The 22137-nt window shown below is 38.6% G+C and overlaps 1 protein-coding gene across 2 annotated transcripts in view; it reads left to right on the forward strand.

Moving 5' to 3' along the window:
• Window positions 1–97: 97 nt before the first annotated feature.
• The window catches only part of SPIRE1 (spire type actin nucleation factor 1), a 133240-nt gene continuing 111200 nt past the window's right edge, over window positions 98–22137 (forward strand). For both annotated transcript variants that reach the window (XM_086740591.1, XM_086740590.1), the window contains exons 1-2: window positions 98–459; window positions 11649–11683. In XM_086740591.1, the coding sequence (XP_086596717.1) occupies window positions 135–459; window positions 11649–11683 (360 nt within the window). In that variant the 5' untranslated portion in view covers window positions 98–134. The remainder of the gene's footprint in view (window positions 460–11648; window positions 11684–22137) is intronic.

Here is a 22137-nt window from a genome sequence, read left to right on the forward strand (position 1 = left end):
AGCGGGGCGGGGAGGATGAGCACGGCGGGGCCGGGTGGCAGCAGCAGCAGCAGCAGGAGCGCAGACAGCAGTAGCAGCAGCCACAGCGGCGGGGCCGGTCACTGAGCCGAGGAGCACCGCGGCGGAGGCAGGGCATGGCGCTGCCGGGGGAGCGCGGCGCGGAGCCCCAGCCCGGCGTCTCCCGCCCCGCCGACGAGGAGGAGGACGGCGGCGGCGGAGCCGGTGGGCAGCCGGAGGCGCTGTCGCTGGAGGAGATCCTCAGGCTCTACAACCAGCCCATCAACGAGGAGCAGGCGTGGGCCGTCTGCTACCAGTGCTGCGGCTGGCTGCGGGCCCGCGCCCGCCGCGGCGAGACCCCTGCCGCCAGGCTGGGGCCGGCCGCCCACCTCCGCGTCTGGCGGGACGGCGCCGTCACCCTGGAGCAGGGCGAGCCCCACCGGCCGCCCTCGCCCGCCGCAGGTGAGAGGCCGGGCCCCACCGCCGCCGACCACCCCCCCCTCCCTCCCCCAGCCTCCCGTGGGTACGGCCCGGCTCGGCCCAAGGAGGACGGGCAGCCGGGTGTCGGGTGCGGGGCGGCCGCCTTTCTCCCTCAGCCTTTGTCCGGGAGGAACCGGTCTCCTTCGCGCCGACGGGTTGGGGGTGAGCGAGCGCTCGGCTCCGCCGCAGCCGCGCCGGGGGCGGGGGGGTTGGGGGGCGCGGTGCGTGTGTCCCTGCACCATGCCGGTTTGGTGCGTGAAAAGGTAAAAACGGTCGCCTTGAGTTTAATCGGCTGCGTTGTGGGTGCGGGGGAGGTGGATGCGGGTTTAGTGTTTTATAATTGCGTCGTCTTTCCGTGCGTAATACCGTGTCATCCGCACCTACAGCGCCCGCTTTGGGGGTGCCTTTGGCCATATTGCTCATCCCGCAGCGCCTTTCAGAAATATTTGGCATCACTTATTCGATCAATTCAGAGGGATGCTGCCATTAAGCACATAATAAAGCTCTGTACCCCTACCAGGGGCTTAGCACCTACCATCTGTTTCTTTAAAATACCTAGGAAATCAGATTTTGCACTGGAAAGGAAAAGAAGGGTGCATGTCTGCTTCTCAGCATTTTAAAGCTTCCGATTATGAATGTGGAGAGGAATATTTTTTTTCTTGTTGCAAGTAAAGCTTGATTTCTAAAAAGAAACTGAACCTAGGCAGCAGAGGGTTGCGGTCAGTTGTCGCACAGATGATGGTATGCCCCAGTATCAACCTAATCCGCGTTCAGCGTCACTGGATTTTCCAGGAAGACAGAGGTTTCGGCATTTTAAAGTTATGTGAAGCAGAAGGCAATGATAAACTCACAAAATTGGACTAATCGAGCCCTGAGCCTTTAAAACATGGATATTATGTCTGGTGTTACAATATAATGAAGGCTTTTAATACAGTGCCTGTCTGAAAAGTCTTTTGGCGGAGATTTGCAGTAATCCAGTTTGGAGCTAGTGGTACATGCAAATATCAAAATATACTCGGTAGAAGAAGGGACATAATTTTGTTCCATAATTAAAATGAGTCTAATAATGGCTTACATATAAATGTGATCTGATGTGCTTTCTAAATTATTTTTTTAATGGGTTATTTTAATGTTAGTTAAATGCCATGCCAACACCCAGGAAAATACTTCCCTGACCAAGGCACCTGCCTGTCACAAGAGCTTTGGAGAGTTTTGTATTGCATATTGTGTGCTACTTTTACTTAGTGTTTTGAGATTATATCAGACGTCTTCCTTTCTCTTTCCTATTGTAGGAACAATATTGATTTACTATGTGTTTTTTTTATTTTGTTGATTTTTCCTTGCTGCTTGTGGGCTTATGCTGTTTCCTGTCCCATAGGAAGGTGTTTGACATATCTGGATATAAAATTCAAGCCCCTCACTGACATCCAGTGTGCTTAGTTTATGGTAAAGCTGTGTACCACATCTGCATGAGTCTTCTAAAATATTTTTGTTAACATGTGCAAACCTGTTTATGTTGATACCGCTTTAAAATCTTTAGATAGATGAGACTTTTTTTTTTTAAATCTTCCAGCTCTGACTATTTTTCTCTTATCTCCTCTTCTTTTTTTTTTTTACCTTATTGTTATATGTATTATGTTCAATATCAGTTAACATCACATATGTGTGCTTATTTCTTGAAAATCTTAACAATGTGTGTGTGTGTATATATATATATATATGATAACCAGTCTGCTAAGACCTCCCAGGAAAGCATGAGGGTGAAATTAACCCAGGGAGAGTATCCCTTCTGGTGCATATAATAGAAAAGGAGAGGAAGGGAGATTACTGCCAGATGTCAATTCCTAAACCATGCTTGATGATCCCACTTTTGCATCAGCCACAGGCTGGTAGGTGCCTGGATTTGAAAGGAGGCAGTATTCCTCCTGGGTCCTCTCCCTGCCCCTGGTCTTCCTCATCTTCCTAACTTTGAATAGACTTCTGCAGTATAAGCCATTGCTCAGGCTTCAAGCTTTCACAAAGGATTTTGTCTGTTTGCAAGAGTAACTGTCAACAACATGTAACAAAGGTGGTCCTCATCAGTTGGCTTTTATTCTTCTTTGGTTTGTGGAACCTGTAGCAGGTTTTCACTGGAAAACATTGTGTGTGTAGATACAGTGAATGCTGGTAATTCACTCTACTGAATAGTGAAGAGTTGACAGTAGGTTTGCCTCTCTTCGGTATATTTTGAGCTGTCCCAGTTTTTTTCCTTATTGCTCACTGCAGCATCCTGAAGTGATGATTACTGAGCTTTCTGAGCTAATTTCAGCTTGAGCCTCTTGAACGGGTATTTATTCTTAGGCTCATGTATTATGCTTGGTAGCAGTGAGAGCTTAAGAAGAACCACTGCTCTGGCACTATGACTTGGGGAGCAGCACATTGTAGCATAGGCCCTGAAGCTGCCTGGCCACATTAATTTTACTCTTGAGGTACAAATTGAAGTTTTCTTAAAAAGAAATACCGATTATGTTGAAACTGATGGTTCTTTTTCCAAGCCGTTTATTGTGAAGTAGTTTTCCGGTTAATGTGCAATACTTGAAATTCCAAGTAAACGTACCCAGAAATTTAATAAAATGTCCTTGACATAGGAAACAAAGATGAGTTTCACTGATACCGGGACAGAAAAACAACCTTGGAGTTCAATCCCCATCCTTAATCAAATATTAATAGACCACATAGATAAAACTGGAAAGATAAGAGAATCAGTCTCTGGTTTTGGTTATCTTGTTTAAAAAAAATCATTAAGGTTTCAGTTAAATAGAAGTAAAAAGATTAAGAATGAAAATGTCAGTCGGTTGTTAATTTTCACATAAGCATTGATATTACCTGAATCCCTGGCAAGAGGAGGATCAGGAAGGATTCCTGCTAATTGTATTCCTACCTTTTTATTTTAGACAATTTGGATTTAAATGCCTGTGTCAGGAGGCTTGTTAGAGCGAAACAGGGGTTCTGTGGGTTAACGCTCTGAGCTGTAAAGCTGTTTTGTTATAGTGATACATAAAAAATGTATAGCTGTAGGTTGGTGCGTAGGTTTGGATAATTCACAGGAACAATATTGTCTGTTAGTTTCTATTTTTGTAAACAACAGAATCCTGTGTGGGCAAATAAAGGAGTCCCCGAAGAATGGTGTCTTTGGGTAGCGAACATTCAGGCTTTGTTCAGAATTGCGAAGAACGATGTGATCAGTCATGCCTGTCTGCGAAGCTCGGGCTAAGTCAGGAGCAGATGCAGCTGTGTCACGGAGTTTGCTTTGGAGACACTCATGAAGCGATGTTTTCACGGTGTGTTGCAAACCGTATCATTTTGCCAGAGCTAAAGTGAGTAAGAAATAAACATGAATATTTAAAAAAAATGAAGGGATCCCTGTGGTCATCTTAGTATAAATCATTGTAACTGCCTGACCTCTAAATACCACAGAGATGCGGGTTGCTTAGAAATGCCCACGATGAAATTTGAGATACAGCGTAGATTGTGTTTTACCTAATGGGTGTTTTGGCGCTGTCTTCGTAACTTGCAATTTATCTGAAATAAACTACAGTGGCATCTAGTAAAGTACTCTAAAGAAAAAAAAAACTTCTGAAAGAGCTAAAACATTTGGTGTAAACACGTGGTTTGACTCCTCCAGGCTCTCTTCTTGTGGAACAGTACTTATAAGCAATTTTTTTTTTTTTTTAGAACTTGAAGCAGTAAAAAAGTGATAGATACATGAGTAGAAAACCCACATGAGAGCTGGCAATTGGCCTTGCGCCTGATACTTAGCTGCCACGGGGCGCAGGAGGCTGTTTTGTTGGGGTCATGTCACTGTGAGCCAGATAAGGGGGTGTCGGTTTGCAGTGTGCTGGCTGTGCCACTTCCTTCCTGTGGACAGTTTTGGGGACGAGCGGGCTTGGGAAAACTGGGAGTTTTCCTTATGAGTTTTGTTAGTACCAGATCCCTGACTCAGCAAAGGCAGCCACTGATTTTGGGCATTGCACTGAGCTCCTAAAGAGAAACAGCCTTGAGGATCTCAGAAAGGGGCAAGGGCAGGTAGTTGGAAAACCAAACTCTGCTGAATTCCAGCTGTTGGCTCTTGAGGGCTGGCGCGCATGCGGTTCTCCTCAGCCTTCCGTCTCCCTCCTGAGAGCGTGTCCCTTCTTTTGGCTTGTCCTCCAACCCTAGAGGAGAAAGGACGGAGGGAGATTACTGCTGGTTTTATCAGAAGCAAGTACTATGCAGATTTTTCTCTTGGAAGTCTGCCAGGCCTTCAGCAGGAGGGCATAATGCATGGAGCATTCTGGTTTTGAATCAAAGAGATCATAGAAAAGTTGATTGCGCGGTGGCTTTCACGGGACTCGGAGGGCTCAGGGTGAAACACGCTGGAGAGAAATAGCTTACGATGACTTGGCAGTTTAGCGACTTTCATGTCCTTCTTACACCCTTGTGTGCCCAGGTATTGGAAGGCAATCTGGAGAAATATAGGATTAATAAATGCAAATTGAGCTTATGTGCATCAAGACATTATCATCTGTCAGTCTCTTGTGGAGCACCGAGGAAAAATATGCAGGATTTTTAGAGGAAAATGAATGTGCTGACTTTTTACTTCTAATTTTGTTGACCCTTTTGAAAGACAGTGGATGGGAGTAGCCTTGCACGTTGTTTAAATTTCAAGCCAGGTGTTGCTATGAATACTGCTAAAATAAATAGTACCTCTAGAATTAAGACTTAGTTATGCTCTAAATTCAGATTTTGTTCAAGGGTATTCAGAAACATCTGTACTCAAAACTAGTAGGGTTTGATGAGCCTCACCTTTTCCTGCAGGAGTTTTAAGATAGATATATATCTATATAGATATGTTAAAGTTGGAAGTCAAGGAAGGAATAAAATGGCACTAGACATCAGAGGAGCCTCGGTGAGTTGAGACTTTATCTCTGCTCGCTTGCTCTGCTGATCTGCGGAAGAGAGAAAGCTTAGGCTTTATTTATGCTGGGCTTTCTGCCATCAGTGTGGTTCCCAGTATGTAAGGGTGAACTGGAAAGCTTCCAGTCATCGCTTACGCTGATGCATCCTGTGCACTGGGGGTTATGTGGGCTCTCTGTGAATGTAGGCAGATGGCTAGGGACCCTATTATAAACAGCTGTGGTGGGGGAGGACAAAATAAGCAAAGGAAAGATCCCAGTGTAACAAAATCGTGGTTTGGGCTGAAGAAAAAAAAAGCATATTCTAAATGCCTGCACAAAAGAAATGGAAGGAAGATGCCAATGATAGGTGACCTCGGTTACCTATATTTGTATGCAGAAATGTTGAAAATGGTAAGTAGGCAGTGAAGTAATAAAGACTAATTTGGTGTCTGCATTTGTTCCTAAGAAAAACTTAAGAGCAAAGAATTTTGAGGAATTGTGGGCTCCTGATGTTCATAACGACTTAAAGTAAAAGATAACACGTGTAATTTAACTGAGGTTTTCTTGACTAGAGCAGTAAAAATGTTGCTGTAGAAAGGAAAGTGGAATTGTAGTTGTTGTTGTCAGTGATTGAAGAGTAGAGTGAAAAATGAGACATCTGCCGTAATGTTGCAGAGAGTTAATATGATGTCCCTGTAGGGCACCACTAGAGAAAGAACAAAGATGCTGCTTTTTTTTTTTTAAAAAAAAAAAAAAAAAAAAGTAATGGCTAATGGAGTCTGACTTTCAGGGGCTGTCTAAAGGTGACAGTTTACTCCACAGTAGACAGTGAGAGGTGATGGGTGGACTGAGGTAGCACGAGAAGGGCTTTGAAAATGAAGACAGTAGAGGTGTATGGTGTGATGGAGAGGGCGAGTGTGCCTTTAACAAGATGATTCAGAGAGCAAGATGTGCTCAGAGCGACAGGCAGTGAAAATGACCCACACAGCAGCAGCAGCGTTGTGAATGAGTCTGACCCAAGCGTGACTGCATTTGCTGAGTGTGGAGTAGGTGTGTTGCAGGTGACAAGAGGATTAAAGGTACATAACACCCAGGATCTGTGCTGGCAATGAACATATCTATAAAAGTGGGAGAGCTTTTTTTGTAACGTCTATGAAAAGGAAACTGGAGAGTGTTCACTCTTTGTTTCTGAATTAATTTATCACATTACACCATTGGATCCGGTGAGGAAACAAAACAAATATTGTTCTGTTCCTGGTAAAACCTTAAGCTAGCTTGCATGACATGCACAACTATGTGTGTGTGTTACTGAATTTTATTACTCTGCGCTTTAAGACGAACAAAAGATGAGTCAGTTTCTACTGTGTAAATACAAGACTGTAAAGACAGGGCTGAGGTAGATAAGGATTGAGAGAACTACCCGAGAGAGTTTATTAACAGCTCGTGCAAGTTCCTATCAGATCCAGCAGTAATGTCTTATCAATTTAGAAAAGCTATAACCTGCTCAAAAGTCTGGATCTATCGAACAAGATGGCAGAAACTACCAGTGACTACAGTGGTGTCAGAGTTCTGCTACAAGCACATATACTTGTGGAGTGAGCAAGCAAGCTGATAGGTCCAGGAAAAATTAGAATATGATTAGAGTAACAGAACTTTTTTTTTTAATTGAGACACATGAACTCTGCAAATTCAAACTTTTTGGGAAGGGTTGATAATCGACAGATCAGAGAAAAGTGAGTAAGTATCTGCACTTAAGCATCTGCAGAAGAGTCTGGCAGCTCAGCAGCACTTGGAGGTGCGTATCTACCACAGTATTTATCTGAGAATAATAAAAATTGATGTGGTCCCTCGGTAAACTTACAGGTTTGCTAAAGAGGGTGAGAAGTGGAACACAGATAGAATTGTGTGGTGACCACAGCCAATTTCCTTGTGCAGAGTAGAAATTGGACAAGACAAAGAGTGACCATTTAATTATATCTTAGAAGGTAGCACTAAGGTAGAAGGGATTTGTTAATTTGTAATTAATAAAAAATATTTTAAAATAGTATTCTTTACAAAATTTAACTGTGTATTAACACCAGAGACCTCTTAGTCATTACCTTTACCTTGTGCAACGTACAAGAGGATTGCTTATGACTGTACGAAATGAGGAGTAACTTCAGTGAAGTGTTGAATGAAAAACAATGAAGGCATGAAAAAAAATTGACACAGGGAAGTGTGTCAGAAAAATTGACACAGTCCTGGCTGCCCTTGGTCTAGTAACTTCTCTAAGAATTTTCCTTGTATTTTCTTAAAATTTTCTTTCTTTTTTCTTCTCTCAAGTTGAAAAATGAAGCATACAATTTCTAAATCATCACCTGTAGGCCAATACAGAAATCATGAATCTGATCCAAAAAACCACAAGTTGTAAAAACTCATCCCATTTCATGTTGCCTTCTAATTGCAGTTTAAGCTGATCCTCAAAGCCTAAGTGTTTTACTTAAAAACATGGGTCTCCGTGCTTGCTGCTTTGAGGGGTCTCTAATTACCTCTCCTAATCCGATCTGCTGTTTGCCACTTCCTTGTGTCCTCGCTCTTCTTGACCTTTCCTGCAGCCTGATTTCTCTCACTCCTAAGCTATACTTTTTTTGCCATTTTCACTTTTTTTCCTGTTTCTCTTTATCATGCAAGATTTCTCCGTCCTCCTCTGTTTATCTTGTAATATCTGCCAGAAGTCTGTCTCATTCCTGCTACATCGATATTTTCCTCTCCGTTTAATTATGAATCTTGTTCTTTGCCTGTTCATCTCTTTTCCTTATGTTGCTTAGTTGCCTTTGCTTTCTTCATTTGTTCCCTTTCCTTTTACTGGTACTAAGCTTGACTCTTGCATTGACAGCCTTGTCAGATTTGGTAACTAATGCTTCAGTTCCTGCAATCAGATGATTAAATGGGAGTCTGAACTTTTTTTTTTTTTTTTTTTTTTTTTTAAAGGAATCCCTCATTCTCTTAAGGGCAGGGAAAAGCCTACTGTTGTAGCTATGTTGCCACCTGAAGATGTAAAAGCTGGAAATCAAATACAAATTGAAGTTATTGTTAATTTGGAGGCCTGACTAAAGACCGTTCAATTTAAGAATCTTGAGTTAGTGAATCTCGTGTTCTCCTTTGTTCCCTTTCCTTCAGTTACCCCCTTCGTTCCTTCTTTAGCCACCTCTTCCACTGTCCTCCAGTATGTATGGGCAGTGGCTGTCTTTCCTGAAGGCAACTGGAGTTCTGCTATTGTGGAAATAGCAGCTTGATTTCACCCAAAACCTGTAGAAATTGGCCGCGGCATTTAATTAGAATATTAATCTTTAATACAAAACGAGTTTCAGGCTTATTGCCAATGCGTACGTCAGCTATGCTGTTGCCTGAAAATCCATGCTAATAATTTCAATTCTGCAAGAAGCTGTCGTGGAGCAAATGCTTTTGGATCTATGCAGAAGAATCTGAGACACTAGAGGAAGGCTGGGGAGATGCTCCGAGGCTCTAAGCTGCAGGGCTCTTGGAGCAGCTGGTCATAGCTGAAACAGTGGCCATGTGATTGTGATGTCACACCGCTAACATCAACTCTGTAGCTTAATTTTTCTTAGAATAGCAGAGTGCAAATGGTTTTGCACATCTTGCATGCTTTCTTATGAATATCCTGTCAGTCCATTTTAACATACTGAATTATCTACTTCAATTTTAAAATTCAGTCTTAAATGTGTGCTGCTTACTATTGGCAGCAGTGCATTATATGCTTGCTTTTTGTTTTTAAATCTATGAAGACCCTTTCTAACTGTGACTTGTTAATCCTTAGAAGGCAGGGAAACTGTGCTTCAGTGAAGCACAGGCTACAGATAAATTGAGTATAGTCTTTTTTTTAATAGGATCCTGAGAGATTTTGTGAAAAGAATTATTTTTCCCAGTCTAAGAAGCAGCCTGAAGCTCCTGCCTTGAGGGATGAGTCAGTGTGCCCTAATGCTTGATGAAAGTTTGGCATGACTCCTCTTGTTTGAAGGTTTGAAATAAGAATAATTTTCGAGTGGAAATTTTGAGGAATGAAAAATTAATGTGAAGATCTGGGTTTTTTTTTTCTTTTTTCTTCGTTTTTTTTGGTGACAAATATGTCTATTTGAAGACTGTTTTCAGAGATATAGAAAACTTCCAATTTAAGTCTCTTTCCTTCTTGCAAAAACTGTGCATTTTTTGCATTTCAGTAATCTCTGAGTGAAAAATCATATAATCTTCCAAACTGTAGCTTGTTTATAAATCAAAGTTAACTTGACAGTTATGCTATTCACTAGTAATGAACATATTAGTCACTATTTAAAAGCTGTAATGGAAAAATACTGTTGAATCTTTTTTGGCAGTAAGAGTGGTGAAAATGCTGCACAGATTAGTGTCTAGTTGAATGATTCTGAAGTCTGGATCTGTGTTAAGAAGCAGCAGCTTAAATAATTTTGTAAGACTTCACCTATTTACCAGATAAGCACTTAATGCTGCTTGCAGACGGAGGCTATTTGTGACTTCTCACAGGGAGTACAGCCTAAGTGTGACCCTTAGGCTACACTTAAGAGGTTCTGCTTTTTCAGTCATATCAGCTGAAGAGAGAAGAAATTTCTACTCCCAGCCTGTATAAGTAAAGGCAGTATAAGTAAATTGGCTTGCATGGGCTGTAAAAAAAAAGCAAATTCATTTAAGTCTTGATAGATGCAAGTAAGTGCATGTTTTGTGGGTCAGTACTCCTAATGCTGGTCTCTTCAGAAATGTAGGAAATTCCCGATGGAGAGGTCTGTAAGTCACTGCAAACAGCTCAGGGAAATCTGGTAAATGTATAGCAGAACTCAAGGTACGGAGGCATATGGCATGATATGGTTAATAATTACCATAATGCAGAATATATTAAAATGTTGTAAGTCAATCAGTAGTTTGCACCTGTCTAGAATACTGTCTGCGGTGTGTTTCCAGTATTTGAGTGCTTTTCGTTAAAGACCAGCCCTCATGGAAGTTTATCAAAGATCTGTCAAAGGGCCTGTGAGATAACTGTCTTGCTATTTCTTTCAGAAATACAATTGCTACCTTACTTATTTTGGCCTGAAATGATTGATTTGTTTTGTGCTTCAGGACTTGGTTAGGACTTCTATTAAAAGGATCTTTGTAGGATCTCAGCATTGCTATGAGGTGTAGCAATGAGTACTTTGTGTCTGTGCTACTGAGAGTATCTAGTAGATAGTTTGACTCCTGGTCCGTTAGACCATAGGAGATGCAAGTCAAGATATTTTAAATTATCAGTGATTGCAAACATTGATGGCCGCCTGTATGCCGTTACATTGTTATAGGTTTAAAATAACTACTTTTTTTCTGAAGTAGTAATTTTAAAAAGTAGTATTTCTCTCCAAAAAAGGTGGCACACTTTTTTTCCCCCCTGTTTTGACTACATTTTTGTGACTTGGTCTTGTATCATCTTGAATCATGGATGTACATTGTTTTGGTCATCTGTAATTTGAGTTTCACAGAAGTAGCCCCTAATATTCATAAATTTGCTAATAATTGTAGAATTATTTTCAAAAACATGCTGCTTTTAGTGAAATAGTACCTTCCTAATATGCTGTGAAATTTCAGTCTTATTTTTTGTAGATTTTTTTTAGACTTTTACACCAGTGTTTTGTTTTTGAGAAAACTAAGATTTCAATTTGATGAAACAATTAATCAACTTAATTTTTCTGTATTATATAAACTCCAAAGTGATGTTTCTGAACTTGGAGGAAATGCAAGAATTGACAAGAGAGACTTATAAAAATATTAATGTTTCAGCGTTAATTTGCTTGAACTTCACGTTGTTGAACTCTTTTGATATCCCAGAAGTATCAGATGAACCACTGACTTTTCCCTGGTTTATGAATTAATGTTGTTTTTTCTCTTGAAATAATTATTTGCTGCTGCTTAATTTAGGACAACATGTTTTCATGTTCCCTCCGTGGCCAAGCATCAGTCATACAATTTAAATAATGAAGCCAGGCATTAAAGACACATCTTTTTGAAAGGGAATATTGTGAAGGATCCAAATAAAGAGGGCAGGGCTGCCGCCTTGTTGTTAATTCTGTGATGCATATATAATAGAAATATTATTGAAATATATGATTAAAGTAAGGCAAAGAATATTTGGCAGTTACTAAAAAAAAGTTAAAGTTTTTAGTTTTTTATTTGTCCATTGACTTTTACTTAATCTGTAAACTTTTTTTTTTCCAATTACAGATAAATTGGGCCGTTTACACTGCACAGAAATGGAGGTAAGAGAAGTATTGTGTTTTCTCTGCTAGTGCTGATTCAGCTCAGCTCTTTTTCATGAACTTAAAGTGTACATGTGGTATGTTTGTAGTGTGGAGTTATCATTGCAAAGTTGTACCATGAAATGTGTATTGTATAAGACTTCAACAGTAGCATAAATGTGTCTTAACATGGGATATTTAGTCTCACGTTTAGAAACAGAGGAAACAAAGGCCATGTGGTTTTCCAAAAACAAGGTCAGAGAGATGTTATACAGCCAGTGTAATCTCATTTTATATTAATTTATTTAAAATACATATTTTTAGCTGAATATTTTATTTTAGATAATTTTTGTTGGATAATTCTCTAAATTCTTTAGAAAGGACTAGTAGGTCATGGAATAAATACTTAGTGTTTATAGAATTGCTTGGTGATGTTTGACAACCCAAGAATTTGGATGGAAGCAGGGAAGACAAGTGATCTCAGGTTTGCTTGTCCATCTAAAGACGTCCTGATTTCAGATGCTTATGATTTTTTCTTTCATTTATCACTTGGCAATATTTTGGGGCACAATAAATATTGCTGTATGTCTTGCTGGGGTAGCAACAAAAACTCAAATCCAGTTAAATGTGCTTGATTTCTATCTTGACCATTATCTGTCTGTGTATCTTTGATACTAAGCTATGACTAGTGTTGTAAGAATGTTCAAACTATCATTTTGCCAGATGCATAGATTTAAGACAAGTCTGAAAGGAAAACTAAGTAGAACATCTTGTTGAACAAGATGTGGACTCATAGTATGATTTTTTTTTTTATTATCATACACAGTAAATAATATAGTCTACTACTTCAATAAACTTTTCCAGTAATAAATATAATTTCTGTGTCCTTTGCAGGGCAGTCTTTTCTCACTGCCTTTGAACTTCTTTTGAAATGTAAAACTGAGTTTTTACTTCAACTGTTCCATCAGTACCTCGGGCTGAGCCTGGAGATGGGGCAAGTGCATGCATCTTAATTGGCGGGTTGTCTGTTTTCTCATCAATAATATATATGAAGGTGACAAACTACTGTTACTGACTGATTTATACGTATGAACTGTGCAGGAAAATGGCTAGTTTAAAGACAAAATGAAGGGCCAGCTAATTTAACTACAAATGGTAAAATGCTAAGGCCATCCAGATTTTGGCAAGTATTAATAACAATAAAAAAAAAAATGTTCTTTCTGCAGGATACAGTGTAAGGAGTAAGTGCTAATTGATATAAGTACAGTAAGCAAAGTAGGCACATCTTATTTCTTCATGTGTCCAGTTTAAGCAAAAGCATCCTGGTTTTGTTTCAGCATTTGTAAAATCTCAGTTCATAAATCTAGTACCGTATTTATAAAATATAATCTAGTGTGTCGTTTGCTTTGCATACTAAATATTGTTTATAATTTTGCTTTGCATTTTTTTAACAGAAGGTAACAAAAGGCCCTAACACTAAAAACACAGATAATAATAAACTCCTGTGAAAATATTTTCAACAAAACATAAAATATTTCATTTGGGGAAAGTGAAAGTGCTTTTGTTTCAAATGAAAATGTCTAGTGAGAGTCAGTTGAGTATGTTATACTTCATCTTCCATGGGAAAAGATTTTTTTAAATTTTGATCTTTTAAAAATATTTTTGTTGGTAGTTGGAAAGAAAAGCAGATTAGAATTTCCCATGAGACAGAGCCTTCATTTTGAATTGTCTCTAATAAGCAGCACTGTGACCATTAGCATATTGACTCTTCTGTTTATCTTTGTCATTTTGAAGGAGACTGTGAAGGAGTCAGTGGCTTTTTCCTCCTCCAAAATTCCTTTGATGCTGCAGCTTTAGACTTGGAGTTGATGATGTTTCTGTTTTTCAGAACTAGGAATTCAGCAGAGACAGCCCATCTCACTTTTTTGATTCCTGTGGAAGAGTGGGGCTTAATTGAACGTATTAGAATATGTGGGAAACTTCTTAAAATTGTAACTAATAACAATCATAATGTTTTTGCAGGACATGTAAACTATCCTGAATTGGTACACCATTTATTTCAAGCTAGCAGTATGGGTGGTGTGAAGTTCAGAGTCCAAATGCCATAGCCATATTGGGAAGATGGAAGTAAGGAATAAGGTGACCTTATTTCATCTGCATCTGCCTATGACTCTGTTTTGTACACAATGATAGTGCTCCTTAGTCGTCTCAACCGAGATGGTGAAGATTATATAAAATACGCCAGCCTCATTTGTAAACATTCAGTACTCATCTAGAAAGTATTCTGTGAATGCTAAGCAGTTCATATGTAGGAGGGTTTAATTGCCGTGTATTTGAAAAGACCCACCTAACTGAGCACATAGCAGAGGTCTGTTGTGTATGATTAATGTAGTTAACCAGTATGTATGCTAATATAAAGATACACACAACCTCTCACATTTGTTTAAAAGTCAGAAATGAATTAAATAGCCTGTCCCAAACAATGGTGAACAAATAGTTCAACACCATTCAGCTCATGTCAAATCACAAAAGGAATCAATTGTAGAATGTTTTAGGGAGACTTCGTGTGCTTTATGCAAATTCTATTAATGAGCTATCAGTTATATGTATCTCTAATTATTAAAAATCTAAAAATTATTAAAAATCTTAGAGTTCACTTCTTACAGTGAAATTTATCATACTTGTCTATGGAGCTAAATTTTTTTTGGTAACACTTTCATTGGGAATTTGAAATATTGACTATGTTTCAGACAATAATGTAGGGAAATAAATATATAGGTTAAAAGGAAACTGTGTCCACTTCGGTGGAAATAAGAATATACTTCTTAGTTCATTGTATTGACGCAAAGAAAATCAACCACCTCATGCTGGTGAAAATGAGAGCATGTATTTAATAGCACAGAATGTTAGAATTTCAAGAGAGGTGTCATAATTTTGCATTAAAAATAATGCCACACCTACATTAAAGTGTGTTACCTATTCAAAATTCAAGCAGTGTAAATGGGTTTATTTAGCATATACTAATATCTGGGATTCATGTTTTTATCCCTGTTGAGTGTAAACAAGAGTAACATTCTGATTAAGGGGTAATTGCTGCAAGGAACAATCCTTGTCATGCACAGTGGTAATCACTTAGTTCTACTTGCTGAGCATTAACCTTACAGTGACAAGAGAGAGAAAAGGTCACTGCAAGGAGGACAGGCAAAAATGTTTTGTAGAATCATTTCTCTTAATGTAACATGGCTGAGTTTGTCTTCCATCAAAATAAGTTTTGATTATGCATTGAAAAAAAAATTCAGTGTGAAAGCTAGTAATTCTGTGAAAGCTTTTGATTCCTTGTGCTGTTAAGAGGAGAATTAACAGGGACTCAGGATTGGCTTCTAGAAATCAAAGTAGAATCGCACATCTTTTCTTGCAAGCATTAAGTCATGCTTGGGCATTATGTGCCAGTTCTGGTAAGTGAAGCACTCATCCCTTGCTGATGGAATTATCTCACAGAGAAGCTGCACATCCAGCCTTTGGGGAACCTGTTATTTTAAATACCTGACAGCCTATTATGCTGCTTTATTGATGTGGTGGTTCTTGTGGCAGTCAGTTTGACCTCCTGATTTTCCTGAATTGCTTCATAGTCACAAATTAAATAGTAAACACATTAAAAAGTAGAATTTACGTTTTGATCTCTTGTGTTTTGTAATGAGCTGCTTTTTCAAGAGGAGCTTTGGTTTTTTTTTTTTTGTGATTTGTATAACCATTTGCAGACATCAGGAGGAGGTTGATCTTGGAGGAGAATGGATTTCTGTTGTTTACTTGCTTTAAACTTGGCAACATCGCCCTTTCATTCAGCAATTTAATTAGGAATACACAGTGAATATTGGGCTGGAGAACTAATAATGTGTTTGACTAAGCTGATTTAGTGATAGTCAAGTCCTGCCATCTGTCCAGAGTCTCTTAAGAGAAATCAACCGTTCCTTGTAAAGGCTTTGGTAGTTTTGCAGTGTAGTATGATGTGCCTTTAATAATCTACACGCCCGAAAGTCACACAGGATTTATGACGAAATCTTCATTCCAGTGATGCCACCGGTAAACCTTTCAGTCAGCTGGGGAAGAGTCCAGAGGTAGATTTCAGCCTTGGTCTTCTGACAATTTCAGATAAGGGCCTCTGGAAAACTAGATCCTGCAGTAACTTTAATCCCTCCAGGGAATGTTTTGCCTGTGAAAAGCACAAATAGCAGAGCATGGAGCATTAAGTTAGGTGGTGGTGGTGGTTTTTTTGATGGTTTTTTGTTTTGCTTTGTTTTTTGAATCTCAAAGCACAAAAATATTCCCTATATAGTTACCCTGTGGTAACTACAGAATTACCCAGATTTTTCATGAGGTTAAATGTGAAAGTTTGCAAATAGAGTTTATACGACTCTGAAAGGGATCTCAGAGTGCTGTGAGAATAAGGCGATTTCTACAGGTTTTCAGTTTTTGCAGAACCCTTCCCTTCCTATATATCTGTATCAATGGCATGCTATAGTATCTATAGTAGCTATGATATGTACTGAATGATATGATAGCTATCGTATCATTTAGCTTGAAGGTGCTGTTTTTTTAGTAGACCACTCCCAGTGGACATGTTTGCCTGTCTGTCCAGACCAAGAGACTAATCGAATTCCTTATTCAAACTGCAGGGAAAAATTAAGCTTTAGATGTTGTTTGCATGCCTAAATTTTAATAGCCATTTATATTGCCCTTCTTTGTTGTTCTGTATAATAAAATAGAAGTTTAGAGTATCAGTATGAAATGAGAATGCTATGTTTCATACCTTTTTTTTTTGCTTGTTATTGCAAATAAATTTTAAGCTGCAAAAGTTATAACTACATTTTCTGATCTGCTAAATCCCTCAAAGGCTTCTGAGATCATATGACTTTGTTTTGCTATGAAATCTACTAGTTATGAGTTTTCTGTTAGAGATGCTGTGTTTTCCTGCCTCTTTGCTAAAGACCAAATAGTTAATAGTAAAAACATAATCCTGACAAGGCGTACACTTTCTGGGAATGAACAGAAACTGAATAGTAGTTCTCAGAGTGATTGCATGGAGGGACCTCTTTGTTATTTCTTGGAGGATTTTGCTTAGGGCGATTCTGAAACGGAGGTAAAAGACATCCCTAGAGTTCAGTAAGTTCAATTTCAGTGATAAGTTTGACCTAACAGTGTTGGCTTTTTGATCTTTGTGGGACAAAAACCAAGCCAAACCTTCCATTCTTGAATATCTCTCTTCACTCAGAAGTGCAACATCCACAGTGTAAAAAGTATGCAGAAGATTTACAGGTGATGAGAGTAAAGTAGATAGAATAATGTAAGTTAAATGAGAGACAAAAAGCACACGAAGAAGCTGAATCTCTGAAGATTCTCTGTTGTTTGCAGCCATTCTTTCCCTCCCTGCAGCGCTTCAGTCCACATAGCGCTTATACTTGGGGTGATGAAGCTGGAGTACTGAATAGGTTCAATGAGTTGTTTGAGTTTTGGGAAGCCAAGGGAAATCAGACCTTACTATGTAATTTTTTAGGAGAGCAAGGAGCACTTTGAGCTGGTTAAGTATCCGAATATAATATTGCATTCATTTTGTACTGCATTTTTCCTTCCAGATATTCCACTTTTGATACTGTAGTTCTCTCACTGCAGGACATGAGTAACTTCCTCTGACTCAAGTCAGTGGTATTCTGTGAAGAACAAATATATATATATATATATTTTTTTTTTTTCCTGATATAATGTTATGGTCCTACTAGATTATTAAATCACCTTATGAGAGAAAATTGCTCAAATAAACCTTTTATTTTGTATGTGTGTGTGTTCCTAATCTCTAATTTTTCTTGTTTCTGAGTGGCTGGGTTTAGTAGCTGTCTCTGACTCTAACCTAGAGGCCCTTGAGTTAAGTAGCACTGTTTCAACTAAAACAGCCACCTCTGCTCTTCTTTTCAGTGAGAACTTGTATTGACATTGAGTCATTATAACATTCCTGCTTTGAACATACTTAGAATTATTGATCCAATTAATCTAAACCATTCCTGTATGAAGTAGAACACAGTTTAACATAGACATTCTTGTTAGCCACTTTATACATGTAAAACCCCCAGCAATTTACACTTGGGAAAATAACATTATGAAAGGCTTTTTCTTTTAAGGCAGCTTTAGCTGACCTAAAGCAGATCAATGTGTGGAATTTTTATGAACAAGTAGACAGTGTGGTTAATCTTTGTTTAGCCTTTAATTTCTCTTGTCTTCTTCTGCTGTCTTGTCTCCCTGCTGGGAGCAAGAAGAGCTGCTGTCCTCTGATTGTGAACATGCAGAAGCTTCATTTATTGCAAGAGAACACAGGAGAAATGTGGTGTCCCCTCACAGGGTTTCCGAAAGTTGCTCAGGGAAAATATGAAGAGTAAAGCTTAATTGAAATTTTAGTCAGATACGTGTTTTCAGTAGCTTAATAAAAGGGGCAGGTCATGGTGCCCAGTTCAGGACTTCCCAGTAATGCTGTCTTAGAGTGTTCAAAAATCACAAGGCTGCTTCTAGCATGTGGTGAGATCAGCAGAAAACAAACTGTTGAAAATAATATGGGGTTTTTTTAGGTTAGTTTCTAGGTTTTGGTTAATACATACTCAAATAATTTTTTTTTTCTTTGCAGTTCTATGACTAAATGTTTTTCTTCACGTGAACACTAACATGTAGCTTTTTATCCAAATCACTTGACCTGAGAAGTTGACACATTAAACAAAGTGAGATTTGCAGTTGAGCTTGTGAGAGTGTGCAGCACTGCGTGCTTCCTTTGGCAAAAAAGGATACCGAGTCGGTCTTGAGGCTCACTGAGGAAAAAAAAAAGAGTTTTTGTTAGTTCTGTACTTTCTTTTGTTTCACTTGACATAGTGCAACTCATTTGAGCTTTTGTTCCAAAGGGAACTTTTTAGCAACTGGTAAGTTTCTGTGCTCACCATGACCTACCAGTGTGAACATGTTCATCTTAAACTGTTTAATTTTGTCTGCCACATACATGTTTAACGGGAAAACAAAGCAAGCTCTGAGATCTCTCCTCAATGGCGTGAAGGAAAGATTCTAAAACATGTTCAGTGCTGAACTCTTCGATTATCATTTAGTGTTGCTGCGTGCTGTAGCACGTGAAAGAAAATACTGTGATTTACCAAAAGGAAATACAGAGAGTAAATTAAACATACAGATAAAAGAAAGGGGTGACTGAATTCTAAATATGTTTCATCATGTCCCTTTCTTCTATTAACCTGTAGTAATTATGAAGCACCTGTAATGCTTTTAGTACTTCACCCTCAGCAAGAAGTGAAGGTTAAATAATTAACTGGGACAAGGCAAGCTGTTCACACTTAGTAGATTAACTCCTGCTTAGTTTAAGAAGGTAGGGGTATTCTGTTAAACTGACAAGTTTTTTTTTTTTTCCATGTATTTGTCTCTATCCCTGAAACACCCTTGTCTGAGTCTCCTGACACTGTTTCTCATTTATATTGTACCTTTACTTCCAAGCTTCCCTCTCCTGTTTTCTTTCAAAATATTTTCTAGTTCATTCATTAACTTCCTTTATTTCTGTTCCTCCCTAACCAAAAAGTTAATCAAAGTTAAGCTTTTGTGGGTGTGTGTTACTGCCTCTGCCCTATATTTGATGACTCTTGACATTGCAGAGATGACTCTCTGCTCCAAATATGTTCTTTCACAGCTCCCTACACTTCTGCTTGTTTCCTCCGTTGGTCCTAGTGCATGTTATACGGCTACTTGAATACATTATTTCTCTGCTCTTTATTTCTTATTGTGTCTTTATCTTTCTCTGTTATCTGGGCTTGTGATATGAGCGTTATCTTTGACTCACACTCTTTCCTTTCCTCCAAACGCTTGCCAAATCCTTAATTGCCGTTTGCTAAAAGCACCCCTCTCTTTTCTGTTGCCAAGATGGTAATTCAGGCTTTGTGCTTTTTGTTGGGTTGTCTTGGCTAATGCAAACTGCCTGCCACCTACTCCTTTTTTAGCAATGATGTATAATATTTTTTTCAGAGTTTTTTTGAAAGGCTCTTCTCTGGCTGCATCACGGTTTTGGGGTTGCTGTATGTTGTTTTTCCCTTCACCTCTGGCCTGCAAATTCAAGACTGTCTTCCTTCTACTCTTGTAGACCTGGAGCAGACACTGCAACGTCAACACGTTGCTCCATCTGGTCTGTTTATTTAGGAAGACTTGCCTTTCATTGACTTTCTGTTTGCTCTGAAGCAAAGCTCTTACAAATCTTTCAGAGAACATGAATGAGAAAAATGTGTGTATATTCTTCTAAACTATGTATTTCTACCTACTTCACCATTTGGTGATTGAATCAATACTTTACTTTGAATATACTTCTTCATAGCATGTCTGACTGCATTTGTTTTTCTGAGCATGCTGCTTGTGCTTCAGTATTTGAGTATTTCACTTTTATTCTCAGAGAGAAAGCTCCATGCAGTTCCTAGGTCTTCCACAAATGTTTCACTTAGTTGGGCATGGAGAAAATAAATACAGTTGGAACTGCATGAAAACAGTCAAGTAATTTGTGGTCTCTGGTCCTTGGCCACGTTTTTGCCTTGTAATTTTCCAAAGGATTGCTCTTGTTTATAACTCTTTGTATTGTTGGCTATTGGAGTTTGCTTTAAACCTACAACTAGTAAGGCATGCAGAAAATAGTTCTTTTCCCTTTTCTTCTTTCTTTTTTTTTTTTGTCTGTCTATACATTGACAGAAATAATGTTCTTAATGAATTTGGTCAGGATATGTTCATAACATCTGGCATTACTTTTTCATAATACTTTTAGCTTTCATGAATTTAATGTACTTGAGGACTTCTGCTCTGATTTTATTTAATAAACAAACATTTCTTGTAATACATTTTTCTTCAAAATTTTGCCTTGACTTTTGTCAGCTCTTAGTTAGTTTTTTATTCAGATCTGGTGGACAGAGCTAATGCTGAACTTGGCTTTCTTTGTGCGAAGTCTGATGCTTTTATTGCACAATCTAAAGAACACTTGAAGAGTTACGCTGCATGTTCATGGAGAGTCAGCTGTATGTTTGTCTCTAACATTTAAAGCATTGTCAGCAGGAAAATGTATTGGAATACAGGCTTTTTTTCATGAGTCAGACTCATTACTGGATGTTAAATAAAAAGTTAATCTGAAAAACTTAGATAAGAATTGTTAAATGAGAGAAAGAAAAACATGCAGTTGTGATGGAGAGTTTCACCACTTATTTAGAGGGACTATAGCAAAATTACTTTCCCATTTTAAGTAATTAATTCCCTTACACAAGGAAGACGTTTGTTTAAAAGTTAAGATCTTTTAAATCCCTGGATTCCTAACTTTCTGCAGTGTTGTCTGCAACTCTCAGGTCCTCCAGTTGATTTCTGTGTCTTGTTATGCTAGTTATGCAAATACATTAGAAGACTTTGCAGTTTAAAACCCAGACCAGCAGTAAATGAGGTGTGTGATGAACTTGAGGCTCTATGAGTTGCCTCAGTGACTTTAATTATATGGACACTGAAGTAGGCAAGATGAATGTTTGGTGGGAGAAAATAAATGCTGTTCTCATTTTAGAGGAAGAAAAACTAAGTTTGAAGACGTCGGGTAAATTGCCCAGTGTGACATTTGGGCTGCATGGCAGAGCCAGCATAGGCTCTAGATTATTTAAGCCTTAATCACAAACCCCAAAATTTTTCTTCATATTTTAGATACTACCCGAAATAACAAACTTGTTACTTTACAGCCAAGAAAATACTAATTCCCGTGAGAGACATTTCATCAACATACTAGGAATTTACTTTCAGGCTAGGCTATCCTTTTTTTTTCTGTGTATATTTCTTAAATACTTTTAAATTCTATATGAATAGTAACCCATCATCTTTCAAAATAAATATCTTATCTTTCAGGGTTATACATGTAGATGTTGCCATACTAGTACAAAAGCAGACTTTACTTTCTATTGTTCACTTGCTGGCAGTAGATAGACTGAGATTTGCTCTTAGACAGACAAACTTACTGCTAAATTTATTGTGTATGTTTCAGACAGAGAAAGCATTTCAAAACTGATGTAGAATGTTTGGGAAAAATGAATAGTTTAATAGGAGGGGAGAAAAAAAAAGCAGACAAGGGGATTTGAAGTGGGAGTCCTATTTAGGTATGAGGAAAGGGAAACTATTCCAGTAATAAGGGAAATAAACATCAAAAACTAATCCAGAATAAGGAAGCCTTTTACTGCAGTATTTGGAAAGGCAGTGAAAGGAGGTGTATTGTCATTAAAATGTGGATGAAACAATGTTTAGCTTCACAGTGTGGCAATCCTCTACTTGTAAGTAGCAAGACAGAGAACTTGAAGGCAAAGAAAATCTGTTAGAAGTGAACAAGCTAGTGGTCCTCAAAAGAGAATTTCATTTCACAAAATCTGCTTCAGAGGACTGGTGTCATT

Source organism: Chlamydotis macqueenii, chromosome 2 (assembly GCF_036417535.1).
Source record: "Chlamydotis macqueenii isolate bChlMac1 chromosome 2, bChlMac1.mat, whole genome shotgun sequence".
In the NCBI taxonomy this organism is placed as follows: Eukaryota; Metazoa; Chordata; class Aves; order Otidiformes; family Otididae; genus Chlamydotis; species Chlamydotis macqueenii.